Here is a 15,417-nt window from a genome sequence, read left to right on the forward strand (position 1 = left end):
TCCCCGACTGCTTCCTAGACTGTCCATTTGGAACCAGAGAAGGCACATCAAATGTGACATATCCTAAACCAGGGGCCAGTGAACAGTCCCATCACCCGTTTATTGTAAATTGAGTTTTACTGGCAGGTAACCAAGAGCATTTGTGTATGTATTGTCTCCAGCTGCTTTGCGGGGTACAGCAGCAGAGTTGAATACCTGTGACAGAGACCCCATGGCAAATCCTAAAATATTTACACCGGCCCTTTAAGAAAAAGTTGGCCAACCCCCATCCTAAACTGCCTCAGCTTCCCCTGCAGTTTCCCATCTCAAGAAAGATTATCCTAGGACGTGACCTCGGCTCGTTTATTCCTCCACACATCCACCCAACTGCCAAGTCTTTAGCTTTAGAAAACTGAGTTTCCCTAGAGTCTGTGCATACCACCATGCCCCCAGTGTAACCACCATCACCTTTTGCTCTGAACTGGCCTCCTTTAGCACCTGGTCACGCTCCACACGGTGGCTGGCTGCTTTTCTGAATAACACAAACCTAGTTGTCATTCCCTTCTTTAAAACGGTGCCTACACCTTTTGGTTGAAATCCAGGTTCTCTCGTGTGGATGAAAAGGCTCTCTGGACCTGGCCCTCCCTACATCCCTGCCCTCATCGCATCCGCTCGCCTTTTGCGGGGGGCACCAAAGCTTTCTTGGGATTTTATGGTTCTTCGGGCTATGCGGTCTGTTGGCCCCCCTCCTGGGCCCTCATACATTATTCCCTGTGCCAAGAACTTCTCGGATTCCCTGCCAATTCTTTCTCTGATCTATCTGTGCACCCTGCTGAAGCCAAAAGGACCTTCCTAATGTGCAGATCTGGCTGTTTTCCAGCTCTCCTGCACCTGCCCCCCACCCTCATGGTCAAGGCCTGGGGCTGGGGCCTGGTGAGTCAGCACCTCCAGGGCCTTCCCCACCTCCTTCCTCCCCGTTCCTCCGGCTTCTCACCCTTGCTCACACCATCTTTTAAGGGAGCAAACAGGAGCAGCAGCTGGGGAGGAAGAAGGAACACCTGCGGTGTCAAGGAGCGGGTGTTCTGCAGCATCCAACTTGACCCAGACATCATGTGGCCTTCAGAACTTTGTGAAAAGGGCCCAGGGGACACTGCAATAGGATGGGGTTGGTGTGAGCGGTTTCAGCGAGGTGCTGGCCCAGCAGCCAGATGCATCGGGCAGGAGAGTGGCCCCTCACCCACTGTTCCATCACAGTGGGGGAGAGGTCATCACTTCCATGTGGCAGCTGGGGAAACTGAGGCTCAGCAAGGGGAAGTGATTAGCCCAAGTTCACACAGGATGTCCGTGGGAGAGCTGGGACCTGAGTCTGAGAGCAGGGTGCCAGTCGGGCTCAGTGTGTTTATTTCTCATTTCTAAGCCCAGCAGCCTCGCACCCCATTCCCGGTTGAGCTGTCCTCGAATGGAGGTGAGCCTTGGCCATGCCTGCAGCAGCTGAGCCTCTTCTAAACCTCTCTGCTCCATGGTTGCTGGGCAGCCCTGAGCTGTGGGAATGCACCAGCTCAGCTCCAATACAGCTTGAGAAGAAGCAGTTAGAATGGGCCCACTGCCAGCAGCAAGGCTCAGATACCTGCCACCAACCACAGGACAGCTGGGTGGGCGTCCTGCGCTGGGGCAAGACACATAGGGAAGCTGGCTGAGGAACAAAGGTCAGGTCATTTTTCCATCCGTTCCCGTGTTTAATTCCACCAGGGAATGGAGCACATGGTGGGTACCAGGGAACACAGATGAACCAGACAGAGAGGGTCCTGCCTTCCTGCAACTTACCTTCTAGTGAGGGAGATGGACATCCAACAGGAGCGAGGTGCGGGGGAGGAGGGGAGGGAGGCCTCCTCAACGGCAGTAAATCCGAACAAAACCCACTGACCAGCAGGATTAGCAAAAAGGAAAGCAATCTAGGTGATGAAGGGCTTCGGCTTGGAGTCAGCCTGCCTGGGTGAAAATCCCAGCTGAAGCTCTCCCTGGGTGAGCCTGGGGGATCTCTGCCCCTCTGTGCACCTCAGTGTCCAGACCTGTAAGACGGAGAGAACACTGGGGCATTAACGAGACATCAGCTGTGCGGGATGGGCTTAGAACAATGCACGTGGTAGATAACGCACTGAGAAGAGTGGGTTATTATTGGCCACAGCTGAAGGGAAGAAGCTGCGAGATCAGAAGGCTGCTCAAGCCTTGCTATGGTTCTGGAAGGCCTGGGGCAGAGAGGGTGAGTGACACCCGCTGGGTCCTGCCTTCATGAAGCCGACAGTGAGCAGACACGTGAACAGGCTGCTGTGACAGTTACTGTAACCTGAATGTCAGTTGGAGCCCCATTGCACACGCTTCCCCAAGGTGTCCGCACCTTCCCGGGGGCTTACGGCCCCCCCCACCCTGGTCACACATGACCTGGACTGTGCCCCCACTAGCTCTGCACACCCCTCACATCCCTTCCCACAGCTGTCCCCTCCCTCCTCCCACCAAGTCCGACGTGGAACTCACCTCCTTTCCTCACTCACCACAGAAACCAAGCTGCCCGAAGTCTCGGGACAGGAAGCCGACCTTCCCGAATGTGTATGGAGGTGGATGTGGGTTCACATCACAGCCACACACACCAGTGAAGACTGACTGCTCCTATTCCCACCCGCTTTGCTACCAGCCACCAAAGGGCTCACCTCTGTCCCGGGGCCTCCTTGTGAGCAATTACCCTCCCACTTTATTGGAACAATGCAGCTCCCTCCGGCCTTCATGCTAGCCTGACTCTGGGCCCCAGGGCCCACTCTCCCCACCAAGGTTTATTTCTCTATTGATAAGGTGGCTCACTGCCCCTCCACCCACAGGAGGGGCAGCTGCGGTGGGTTTGGGTTTTGATGAACAGTTGTGGACTTTCTGTCCCATTGGAATGGTGGTAAGCACAGAGGCCGCGGGAGTGTGGGAGGGGGCAGCTACTGGACGCTGGGGTTCAGGGATGTCCCTAAAGAAGGACGCACTTCTGCAGCAAGATGCAGCACGGAGAGGAGTTGGAGGAGGTGAGGCTGGGGTGGGGACAGGAGACCACGGGAGGCTGTCAGGAACTCTCAGTGGCCCCTGCTGTCCCCCTACTCCCCCTACCCCCCATGTGGAGCTGGAGCTCTGCAGTGGGATGCTCTGGTCATAAGTAACCAAAACTGAAGCCAAAGAGGCCAAAACATCAGAGCATCTCCTGGCTCCTGGGCCGAGGTGTGGGGTACCCTTGAGTCCAGGGGTTCAAGCACTGTCACCTGGACTCCGTGGTTGTCTGCCTCTCCGCCCGCCTCCCTCCAGGGCTTTATCCTGGGCAGAGTCTCCCGGTGAGGCTCACAGCAACAGCTCCGGGCACTCGTCCTCCTCGGGGTCTCCCGGACCCCAGCACAGGGTCTGCCAGGCCTGGCCTGCGTCATGGTAAAAGATAAAGATAAACTGAGGCATATTAAAAATGTTAAGTTTAGGGGCGCCTGGGTGGCTCAGACGGTTAAGCGTCTGCCTTCAGCTTGGGTCATGATCCCCAGGTCCTGGGATCGAGACCCGCATTGGGCTCCCTGCTTGACAGGAAGCCTGTTTCTCCCTATGCCTCTGCGTGCCGCTCCCCCTGCTTGCACGCTCTCGCTCTCTAATAAATAAAATCTTTTTAAAAAATATTAAGTTTACTTGAGCAAAAATCAATTCGAATCAGGCAGTACCAGTGGAATGGAGAGGAAGGCTCTCTCACACGCAGGAGGGAGCAGGAACCGGAAGTTATACTAGGCACAGAAGCAGGTTGGCTATCACAAGGCCACCTTCCTTTAGGGGAGGACAGGGGTCTGATAGGCCCATTACCTGGCTAGTGCTGATCAGACTATTCCTGATTGATTGGTTTAGGATTCCATTTCTGGGAGCGCTGAAATTGTAGTCACGTCTTGGTGTGCTGACATGGAGCTTAGCATCAGAAATTCAATTTTGGGCCTGTTATCCTGTTTTTTAATGGTCACATGGCCAGCCCAGAATTACTGGCTGGGTCAGAGGGGGTGGTTCTCTGCTCAGCCTCCGTGGCCTCCCATTCCCATCTGGAAACCTCGGCGCTAGGACGTGGAAGATGGGTGGACCGCAAGTGGGTCTATCAGGGGCTCTTGCCGCTTTGAAACTTACCGCAGACCCTCAGTGGGTTTAGCCCGGGACTCCTTTTCTTCCTCCCCAGTCATTCCCTCCAGGATCGTGTGGGAGCCTGTGGCTGGCTTCCACCTGATGGACATTGGCAAGGACCATGGGAAGCCGCTCCCTTGGTTCGGTTACATTCTGCGGGGCTCGCTCTCAACGGACTGGAGATTCTCCTCATGGGTTTGATGAGCTAAGCTGCCATTTTGAGGGAGGCCCATGTGGCAGGGACCTGTGGATGGCCTCCAGGATTTACAGGTGGCTTCCAGATGACGGCCAACAAAACCTGGGGCCCTCACTCAGAACAGAGGGGAGATGCGGGAGGTTGGCAGGGGTCAGGACTCAGAGTCCATGTGTAAAACCCTATTATCCTCCTCACGTAGGGCAGCGAAACAGGGATTCTACTCGAGAACAGAGAGGTCTTTCCTGATTGCGCACCCGGGCCCCACACCAGATTCAGAGGCTGCTAACACGGAGGGCGGGGGCCCTGCAGGCCCGTGGGCAGGCTTGTCTGCATTCACTGTGAGCGACATCAGAAACTCTGAGGGAGAAGGCGGGGGAAGGTGGGAGTGGGGGTTCTCCCGTGCCAGGCCCTGCAGTCTAGCCGGGAGGGCTTCCGGGCAGAGGTGGAAGCAGAGGCCTTCCCATGAGCTGCCTGCAGCGGTCGGAGATGGCGCCACCCTGCCCTTGACTGCTGCAGCAGCTCCTGGCTTCTTCACACTGTGGCAGTGGCTACTGAGCTTCCGCTCACCTTCTCTGTGCTTGGAGTCCCCCATTTCCAAGTACTTCCTTCCCAGAAAATGTGAATTCTTCTCCTCGTCTCGCTGAGGAAGGTCTTGGTCCTCTATTTCAGAGTTGAGATCTTCTAGGCTCCTGGCCCGGGGCACCTGAGAAGTGAGGGCTTCTCTCTTTGTTGCCATTTCCATAATTTGCTGACCCTGTCCCAAAGGCAAGCAGCTGCTTCCTCCTATTTCCCAGGGCTGCCTTCCTCCCAGGGAGAGACTAGAACTTTCCTGGGAAAGTATCAATGCAAACAAGCAAATGGGCTCAGTCTGTCCCCAAAGAGTGGCATGCGGTGACACCGATGCTGTTAACACAGCAGCAGCCCGGAGACTGGCCGGCTACCGCGGGAGTGTGCCGTCAGGCGGTGCAGGTCTGGCAAGGCAGTGGTGGGACCACGCCGACCGCCGGTTTATGGGGCAGTGAGTCAGGGTGCCTGCTCCTCTCGCAGTCCCAGAGCCAACATGTGACCTGTCCCAATCCACGGAGCAAGCCCATTGGTGGGGGAGGCAGCGGGGATGCTTCTGAGCCATGACTGGGTCTCTGCCCATGTGAAGCTGCTAGAAAGCAGAGGACAGACATCCCAGAGCACCATGCTCCTCATGGTGGAGGGAACAGCTAGGGTGAAGCATCAGGAGCCAGGTTCTAGATGTCGGCACCCGTCTCCTCTGCATGGACAGGTGCGCCTTCATTCAGCTGGCCATCTTCAAAGCTACCACCTCCAGACCACAAGAGAAACAGAGAGAGAAATGCGGATGCCCTGCTGCAAATCCCAGTCCAGACCTACAGAACATCCCCGTGTCGCTCAATAGGGGCTCAAGGTTTTCTGCAAAGATCTGCTAGCATGAGAGATGTTTGGAAAGGACTGCCAAAGGTTTTTAAGAGCTGTTTAGTGGTGGAATTTTAAAAATGGCACTTCATGAAGAAGCAATTCACCCCAACATTCAAGTGTCTTCTAGGTCCTTTTAGATTCTTGCAAGGGGGTGGGGGGCGGGTGTCACGGTGGTCTTAGGGGAAGGGTTTCACCGTGGAATCTGTGAAAGAAGTCTTTTCCAAATGCACTTACTGGAAAAGCATGCCAGGCAGTGACCAAAAACAAGGTAGACTGCAAAATGGATTTCTCTCATGGGGAGAGAGATCTGAGGGATTATCTCAGGTTTCTAACCAGAGGGGTTTGTGGTTACTGTATTTGCCCCACATGTGATTATACACTGGAACTCGGCTGGAAACCTCGGAGGGCCCTAACCATGAGGGGGGCAGGCAGTACAGAGAGACACCGGCTGGGGCTGCAGGCTAAGTGAGAAGGGCCCCCGAGAATGTCAGATTACTTCACTCTCCCCAACAACTGGATTTTCAGAAGGGGTGAGAAGTTGGGGGAACCCAACGTGAAAAGAGGAGAGGACTGGACTGGCTTCTCACCCCTCCCCTCAGACAAATAACACAGCACTTGGAAGACTCAAATTAGATGCTTGCTTTGTAAAGTTTATTGACAACTGTTTGGTCCCAACACACAAAACAGCACTTGAACCACAAAAAAAGTGTTCAAACAAAGTAGACAGTTAAGAAAAACATCTCTTCCCCCAAGCCCGATCCGAAACAGTGCAAGATGGGAAAGGGGGTTGTGGTGAACTTTTTTTCTTTTTCTTTAAACAGATATATCTAATCTGGTAAATCTTACCACCCAGAAATAATTTCTTTGTCTTAATTCTCATACATCATTTCATTAAGCCTCTGGATAAAAAAATAGATAGCAATCAGACTGGCCGTTGTGGAGTACATCAGGGACACAACAAGCTCACGCTGTATTTATTCTCTCATCTTCCAACAGCGACGGTTAGAGTCACACACGCATCCCACACTGGCTGGCGACTCCAGCGAACGGTTGGGTTTGACCATACTCCCACGACAGTGCACACCTGCAGGCTCTTCTTTGATGGTTGCCCAAAGAAACTGCTCTGAGACTGTTCCTCGTGACTTGTAATGGTACCTCTGACGTTTTTAAAGTCAATCCTGCCCTAGGTGAGCAAAACTAAAGTCCAAGAGTGCAAACTCAGCCTTAAGTCTCAGAATAAGGCAACTGAGGTTCTCGACACCAACTTTCTCACACTGGTTAAAAGCTTCTTAAAAAAAAAAAAAAATTGGACATCTGCATTTGACTTCCTGCCGTACTATGTCTGTAGGAGAAATGCCTTCATTTGGAGAGGCTTCGCAGAGGGCCATACTGCTTGCAAGCTTTTCCAGGGTTGTTCCATCTCGACTGGGGCCATGTGTGGAGAACTGGGAACCAATGGCTTCATTTTAAAGATTTTGGGGAACAAAAACCCGACTTGTAAAAATCTCTCTGGAGCCCTTGTTTTGTGGCATTTTATCAAAATGCTGGCTATGAAATCAGAGCCCATTTTCTGGCTTTCTAGAAATTACAAAATATAAACATTTCCCCCAAAAGAAACCATCTCAGTAGTGGAAGACCTTATGCCAACAGGTTCTTTCTGCTCTATGAACGAATCCGCCTTTTTGCCCAACAAATACAACCCATTGTAAATGTCAGGTTTCTCCAAGAGGGGTGAGAGACCACCCGTCACTGGATGCCTCCGCCACCTCGAGGCGAAGGTCATTCCACAGGGCAGTGCTCCCTCAAAGGCTGGCTTTTCCCAAATGCCAACATCAGACACCACAAAAAAACCAAACATGCTTCCAACAGCGAGAAATAACAGTAAAAGCAGACACTATTAAAAGACACTGAGCCCCCCCCCCCGCCACACACACACTCACACATAAAGCTTCCCAGCTACCCAAACCAGGTTTTAAAATTACAAATACAAGGTTAAGATGATCAACCTTGGCCTTCACACGTAGAGATTGAATTTCTGTCTCTTCCTAGTGGAAAGAGTATCGGTATTGCTCCTGTTAAAGCACCTCGCCCCTCAGCTCTGATTTGTAATTTATGCATTTCATGCATATTTTAGAAAATCAGACTCTCTTCCCAACATTGCCGTTCGACACACAATACTGTGTGCTGGAATTCAAATGCTGACTTTAAATTCATGACACCAAGACCATCTCCTTTTCCTTAACCTAATCCATATCACACTGGAACGTAACATAAAAGGGAAGCTTAAAACATCCTCAACTTTCTAGAAAGCTCCTACATGGCACCCTGAAGCGGAAACAGTGTTAAAAAAATTTGTGATGAAGCCACATCTGTCAACTACAGACATAGTTCAATAGAACAAACAAGGCACGCTTACAAGTCACATGGAAGCCAGGAAGCTTCATATCCAACCGGAAAATACATTCTCCCCACCTCGCCCGCCCTTCCGCTTCCATGTGGGAACGCGCAGGGACGCGGAGCCGGCTCTGCGGTATCACACACCATGCACTTGATTTGTACTGTCTGGAGACATCAGTAAGCAAAGGCTGAGAGGCTATCTTATGCTACATGTAAGATTCTACCACGGATGTGGCTTTAATGGCAGTAAAACCACTCCCTTCTAGCTGAGGTCTCACTGCTTTCTCCTTACAGAACACCATTACACTTTAGAATAATTAAGAAAAATTTGGTAAGATATATTAAGGATTCCTTAACAAATGCCAGGAAGTTTTTGGGTTTTTGTTGTTGTTGTTTTGGTTTGTTTTTTCCAAATAATTAGGGGAGGAGCAAAAGAAAGAAACACTTCAGCTCTAAAGCTGTGTTCAATGTAAAAGAAACCAAACATTATGGGATACATCTGAAGATGAACTGGCTTCTAGGGGGTTTGCATTCAAACAGAAAAGGCTGTGTTTTTCGAACCCACTTTTGTGTGCAGAATCAGACAGTGTTTCCCCATCCTAATTCTATGTTCAAAACGCGAGTCAAAGCTTGGTTATAGGTGCAAAGGAAAAATTGGCTGCCAATTTTACTCTATTTTTGGGTTGCTTTTTGGCTGGGCTTTCCACGGGGTCCTTGCTGGGCAGTGACTCTGAGGTTTCTGAGGAGGGGCAGGGAGGCACTGGGACAGCTGCTGAGATGCCAGAGAAGCTGGAGTCCGAGGCTGGGCTGTTGTTCTTTACTGGTACTGGAATTTCAATGTTCTCTTCTTGGTTTAAAATCATAATTTCTGTAAACACCAAAAAGCAAACACATTCAGTTCTAGGACCTGTAAGACGTGTGGGGTTTCTCCCTTGTTATCATCTCAAAAAATATTTTTAAAAATCACCCACCAAACATCACGCCCATGCTGCAATTTACATATCAGCTATGTGGCCAACACGTCACGTGAGTCAGATATTTATAAATAAATGGCGCCTCAGCTCTCTCTCCCTGGGATTACAAAGTTTTAGAAAGCTTCACTTTGGGTTATAACTCAATGGGCAACGGTGCAGAAGCATTTTTTCCCCAGTTTGATTCTCTGCCCATTCACTGTGTCAGGTCGTTAAAGACCCATGAGCCTCATGGGACCTAAAGACTTTCCCACGAGGAGGGGCCTCAGTGTCCGGAAGCCCCGGCGCGTTCCGCTCACGGAGGGCTGTGCCCTGCGTGGATCTAAGGCGGGCAGAGACAGGGAGAGAAGTGCACAGAGGCAGTGAAACACAGCCATTTTTCCTTCAGTGTTTACAGGCTGCTCTTTCTCTGGCCGAGCCCCGAGTACTGGGCCTGCTGCAGACGAAATGCACCAAAGCTGCAACCCTACGGGCGCACTGCTATCCGGCTCCCGCCGGCTCCCGCCGTGCCTCCCAGAGGGGTACACTCCTGCTTCTGTCACACGTTACATCTTCCAGTGGCAGAAGGTTTCCCTACCTCCTACTCTCCCGATAAACAGCCTCAGTTCTTTCACTGGGCAACACGAGGCTGTCCCTGGCTTCCCCCTGGAAACAGTAAGCAGAGTGGAGAAAAACCCTTGTGGCAGACGAAGGCGACAGGGAAGGTGCCTCGACAGAGCAGATGGGCCACCTCTCCGGAAGTCAGGTGATACAGCAAGACAAGGGGCCTGGGGTTCAAATCTCAGCTCGGCCACTTCCAGTCCGGCAGCCTGGGGCCAGCGTGGTCTCTGGTGGCAGGCCAAGCCGCGCCCTCCGTCGCCCGCCCTGCAGGGCTGCGGTGGGGATGAGGTGTGAGCGTGTCTGGGAGCCCAAGTTCGGGGCCAGCACCAGATCGGTGCTCGCCGCAGCTAGCTTCCAGTCCCTCCTCAGCTCCCTGTGCAGGGCCCAGAGCTCAAGTCACAGACGGCCCTCCCTCCCCCGCTCATATCCCTCACGAGGCCCCGACCTAGAGCCATCATTCACCTCTAGGCCGGACCAGAGCTGCCGTGCACGCACGCGGGACACCGGGTATGCCCGCGAGCTGCTGCACCTTTACGCAGGCAGGCAACACAAGCCCGGGAAGCCCTCCACACATGCGTCCGTGGGCTTCACGGCCCAGCTGAGTCATCCTTCCAGACCCACTGTTGTTCCCGGGCTGGAGGCTCCCCAAGCCACCCCGGGCTGTGAACCCAGCTTTGCAGGAAAACTGACTGAAGAGAGGGTCGTGAATAATCGGCGCAGGTATACTTGTGCCTGAAAATATAGCTTCTCCCCACCTCCGTCAAACTTTTCCCTTACTGGCATTGTGCTTTAATTTTTTAACCCAGAGAAAATCCCCGCAACCACACAGTGCATCCTACCAGAAGGCTCTTGAGGGTGTTCCTCAAACTGAATGAGATCAGCAGATTGGAGGATGACAGGATCTGGTCTCAGCTGAGGGGACGGCAGGCACGAAGGGACGGGTGCACACAGAAGGTCCACAGGGGAGTCGTTGGTCAGGCGCAGAAGCTCCTGCTCTGTCTGGTGGGGCCCTGGACAGAGAAGGCAGGCCGGGGCTTGACTCAGGACAGCAGTCTATCACAAGTCTGTGCCTGAGGCTTTCTGTCTCAGCCTTCAAGATGAAAAAGGCCAGGAAGTACTCAAGAACGCAAGGTTAACAACAACAACAAAGCCATTAACAGAAAGGTCTGGATCACTCTTTGGTAAATGAAATGCCACAAGCCAGGATCTCCTGATTTGTGTTCTCAGGAACAGCAATGCCCCAAGGGGCAGAAGCCAAAAAAAAAAAAAAAAAAAAAAAAAGGTTCCACAATCAGCATCCAAAGAGAGGAAATAAGTCCTTAGAAGGGGTATAAAGTAGTTAAAATGAGTAAAAGCTCTGAATCCTAAGACATGGGCCCCAGTTCTATCACTCCCTCACTAAATGATCCTGGTTAAGCTCTTTAACCTCCTGGAACTTGGGTCCCTCATTCGGAGATGGGAGGTAACTTCCCTGCAGGCTGTGCTGACAGCTGAGGGCGGGGAGCTCCATTCCCATGCTTTATAAAATGTGAAATGTGCCCTCCACATACAGGCCACAGTAACACTTCCAATTAGTGACTTACAGAGTCGTACAAAGATAAAAGTCTCATATGCAACAATGGATTCAAAAGTCTTTCAATAAAGTTACAATTGCTACAGAGCTCAAGTCAGTCGATTTCTATCTAAAAAGGAGGCTCCACATAAAATCTGAGTGGATCCATGTTGTTTTGTGTATTATTTATGCATTATTACCAAGTCTTTCCCAGGCAGGCCCTGTGACAAAGACTCTCTCGATCCAGCTTGAACCTGGCCCTTTTGTGTCCTCTTCTCCACTAGGCCTTGACCTTGGCCTTCCATGTCTGTCCGGTCCTTACCAAGCCCAGTCTTAGGCATCTTGGGAAGTCAGTTCTTCCAGAACTCCCCACCCCTGCTCTCTGACCAAGGCCCTCATTCCTCCACCTCTGATGTCTTCCCCTGGGTGATGTGCCCCCCCACCTCTCCCCTCGCTCTGCTCCTTGACGAAAACATCCCCGTTCATCCTTGTACTCAGTTGACTTCCATCTCCCTCCCCGGGTGCGGCAGAGTTGACCCTATTGCAATAGTCTTAAAATACTGCTTAACAAATGTCAGAAAAACTTTTTCCTCTGAAGTCTGAACTGGGCTGACATATTGTCATTACAGGGGTGTCAACATCCTTCAAGAACCTGAACCAGGAACCATAAAATGCTCTGAAATGCAGGCTCATTTTTCTGTTACCAACCGAACACCAGACTGCTTTGGAGAATACATGAAGGCGGCCCACTGTGGTCCTTGCCCCCACCCACTCCCAGCCCACACCCCCGCCAGTTCTTCGAGAATTTCGCAAGCTTGGCTGTCTTGTGCCTCGCTTACCATCGCTGCCTGCTCCAAGTTCGGGTTCCACGGCTGTGCGAGACTTGGGCACCTCCGGGAAGCACTCTGTGGCCGAGGGCTGGTTTTCAGGATGGGTGGGGGCGAGCCCGAGTGAACTCAAACGACCTGGAGGACCAAGAGCAGCCGTCAGAAGGAAAAGTCAGTGAGAGAACCGGGATTTCTGAAGCAGGGAGGGGACGGGTGCTTACTTACTTTTCATGTCATTTTTTAACACTACAATTCTCTTATGACCATGTCCTTTTATCCAGACCACCTGCACACAAGACATACTACTGGTTAAGCAGTGGAAAAGCAGGGGAATTAAACCCTAAATCCAGGAAGAATGGGACCTGTTGCACTGACCTAAATATATTAGAAGTTAGAAATTAATGCCAAGGAAAATTTTTCTATACTTTCTTTAGCTTTTAAAGTAATAGAAGCTGGCAGAGACACGCCCCTTACAAGAAGACGTGTAGTCTAAAAATGGTGAGACTCAGCTTTAAAAATATTCTTTAGGGCTCTCAGAAACACCATCTCCCTAACACCAGTTCTGGTCTGTTGAAGGAGACAGTTCTCACACAAGAGTCCTTCCCATTTTCTCCAGAAACTAAATATACCCTAAGAGAACTAATGGGGACCTTCCAGACCCCTCAAACTAAGCTCCTGGTCCTAATCCTGAAACAGAGTCCTCTCTTCAACTCCTCAGCCAAGCAAGAGTGGGAGCGGAGGCCCCTGGCTCCCAGAACTCCGCCACATGCATCTGCACTGAGTCCCAATCTCAGCCTCCCTGGGTCCTTCACTGCCTCTTGCATTACTTTCAAGAGGGTTCGGTCCCGTTACCACTCTCACCTGGGCTCCAGCCATGGCAAGGGTCCTCGCCAAGCTCCCTCCTACCCCCCTGCTACTCTGGACACAGCAGTGACCCGGTGCTTTTCACACACAAACCTGAGGCTCCCCACTTCTCTCCTCCAGGTCCTTCTGCTCACCCGGAGGAGCAAGGCCCTCTGTACGTGAGCTCTCATTGCACTGGTAGGCCCCGGCCTGGTTTTTAATGCCCTCAATGTTCCATGCTACTTGTCACTGCTTTGCATCTGCTTATGCAATCTCCTCTGCCCAGACTGTCCCCTCTTCATCACATGGTTCACGTCTATAAATCCCTGACATCTCGGCTCTGGAACAAACCCCGAGCCTGGGCATGGGCCCTGCCCATGACCCTCCTCAGGGTACCCATGGAGGGCTGCGCGGACCACACTGCCTTGTCACCTGCCAGGTGCCCTGTCCATCACCTGACACCTTTCTGAGGAAGGGGCTGCAACTTACTCACCTGGCATATACGGATTTAATAAAGACTTGCACAATCAACGCTAGAATCATTCCTTTAATGCCAACAGTACGTTTTTCAAAGTGCCTGCCATTTCATTAGCCTGGCAGCATTTCATGACTGTGTTCAGGAGAGTGAGCCTGGGGCTCTCCAGGAAGACACTCTCCAAGAAGCTCCGAGAATACCCACCTGAGGGATTGCTCCCAAGAGCTCTTCCACGCTACTGTAGCCATAGGTCTTGGGTTGCAGTGTTTCTCCGACATACTTGGTATAGGCCACGGAAAACTCATGGAGAAAAAGCTGCTGGTAGTGGTAAGTATGAAGTAAAGACCGCACGTTCTTGGCAAACAAATACAGGTTCGTGAGCCTCACACATTCCTCTGTTTTATCATTAGTGAAAACCTGGTTCAAGAGAAAAACGCAGCATTAGAGACTTCCAGAGTGGGACGCCCGGGCGACTCGGTTGGTTAGGTGTCTGCCTTTGGCTTGGGTCATGATCCCAGGGTCCTGGGATCAAGCTCCATGTCTGGCTCCCTGCTCAGCGGGGAGCCTGCTTCTCCCTCTGCCTCTGCCCCTCCCCCTGCTTGTGCACACGCGCTAACAAATAAAATCTTAAAAAAGAAAAAAAGAAACTTCCAGAGTGACTGGCCTTGCCCCGCCCCCCTCCAGGGAGTCTGGGCCTTCAGCTGAGAGTGAAAAGGCACCAAGTCAAGTTGAAAATGGGCACTAAGCTTGGGAGGAGGGGGCTGTAATTCAAGGATCTCCTCACAGAAAGTGCTACCTTAGAGCAAACTTCAATTCTATCTGTGCATCTAAGATGGCAGAGGTCTGGGGAAATAGCATTGTCAGAAAGGAAGGAAACTGGCAGATATGGGGTCTCAAACAAAAGGAGGCAGTGAGGAGGGGAGACAAATTCCCAGTGAGAGGACTGCATCAGACAGCGGGGACTGAGGCCAACGAACCCCCTCGCCCAAAGTGGGGATCCAAGGAACTCTGTGCTGCAGGATGACATTAATCTTCTTTAAGGGAAGAAACCCCAAAGTTCTTCTGTTGTCAAGTAAACAAATTTCTTTACCATAAACCTTTCCAGAGTCTTTAATGTGCACTGACAATCTCCAAGGGAAGGGATATTTCCCACTCTGAGCTGGCCACAGAAAGCCTTTTGTCTGGGATCCGTTTACGCTACCTAGAACCACTGTTCACATAAAAGATAATTAACAGAGCTCTGAAAATGTTGGATGTGATATTGTGAGGACAAACCAGAGCTGGACAGTAGTTGGAGTGGGAAAAATCGTTTTTATTCAAGAACTACCGCAATAAAAGGAAAGAACCTCAGTGCAGAATTGGGCTCCATTCTGAATACAACGAAGAAAAGTGAAGATTTATAGCTAAGGAGGGAGGGGGTATTGGTGGATGGAAAATTACCAAGACATCCAAGGTTGCAGTCTAGTGTAGAAGGCGGCTCCCAAGAGCCTGGCCCGAATTTGGCCAAGGAGAGAGCTTCTGTCCATATCTCTGATTTATTTAATTATCAATCACATGGTTATATGGTAACAATGGGATAGCACTCTTTTTCCACCTTGCTGGACTTTACTGGTTAATACCCTATTTACAATCACTGTCTCTTGGGGGACTGTATTAGTTAGGTTTTTGGTGTTAAAGTTGCTTTGGCTTCATAAAATCAAGTGGTGAGGTTTTTTGTTTTTGTTGTCTTTTTGTTTTGTTTTTAATACGGCCTAGAATGGTTTTTAGGAAGTTGGGAGTAATTCTTTAAAGTTAGTTAAAAATCCAACTGTTAACAACCTATCTGGTCCTGGTATCTTTTTCACTGGTTAAAATTTCAATGATCTTACAGCCTCTCTTGTGGTAACTGGTCTAATTTTTTTAAAAAAGATTTTATTTATTTATTTGACAGAGAGAGACCACAAGCAGTTGGAACGGCAGGTAGAGGGGGAGAGAGAAGCAGG

General features: G+C 51.1%; 1 protein-coding gene across 9 annotated transcripts in view; it reads right to left on the reverse strand.

The window, feature by feature from the left end:
* Positions 1–6,399: 6,399 nt before the first annotated feature.
* The window catches only part of MARF1 (meiosis regulator and mRNA stability factor 1), a 41,634-nt gene continuing 32,616 nt past the window's right edge, over positions 6,400–15,417 (reverse strand). For 8 of the 9 annotated variants that reach the window (XM_027611368.2, XM_027611367.2, XM_027611365.2 and 5 more), the window contains 5 exons: positions 13,640–13,852; positions 12,343–12,403; positions 12,130–12,255; positions 10,578–10,748; positions 6,400–9,035 (listed from right to left, as the gene is read on the reverse strand). In XM_027611368.2, coding sequence (XP_027467169.1) covers positions 8,791–9,035; positions 10,578–10,748; positions 12,130–12,255; positions 12,343–12,403; positions 13,640–13,852 — 816 coding nt within the window. In that variant the 3' untranslated portion in view covers positions 6,400–8,790. Of the gene's footprint in view, positions 9,036–10,577; positions 10,749–12,129; positions 12,256–12,342; positions 12,404–13,639; positions 13,853–15,417 lie in introns of those variants that run through there. The other variant, XM_027611370.2, reaches the window with a different exon arrangement.

This window comes from Zalophus californianus, chromosome 10, assembly GCF_009762305.2.
Source record: "Zalophus californianus isolate mZalCal1 chromosome 10, mZalCal1.pri.v2, whole genome shotgun sequence".
Classification (NCBI taxonomy): Eukaryota; Metazoa; Chordata; class Mammalia; order Carnivora; family Otariidae; genus Zalophus; species Zalophus californianus.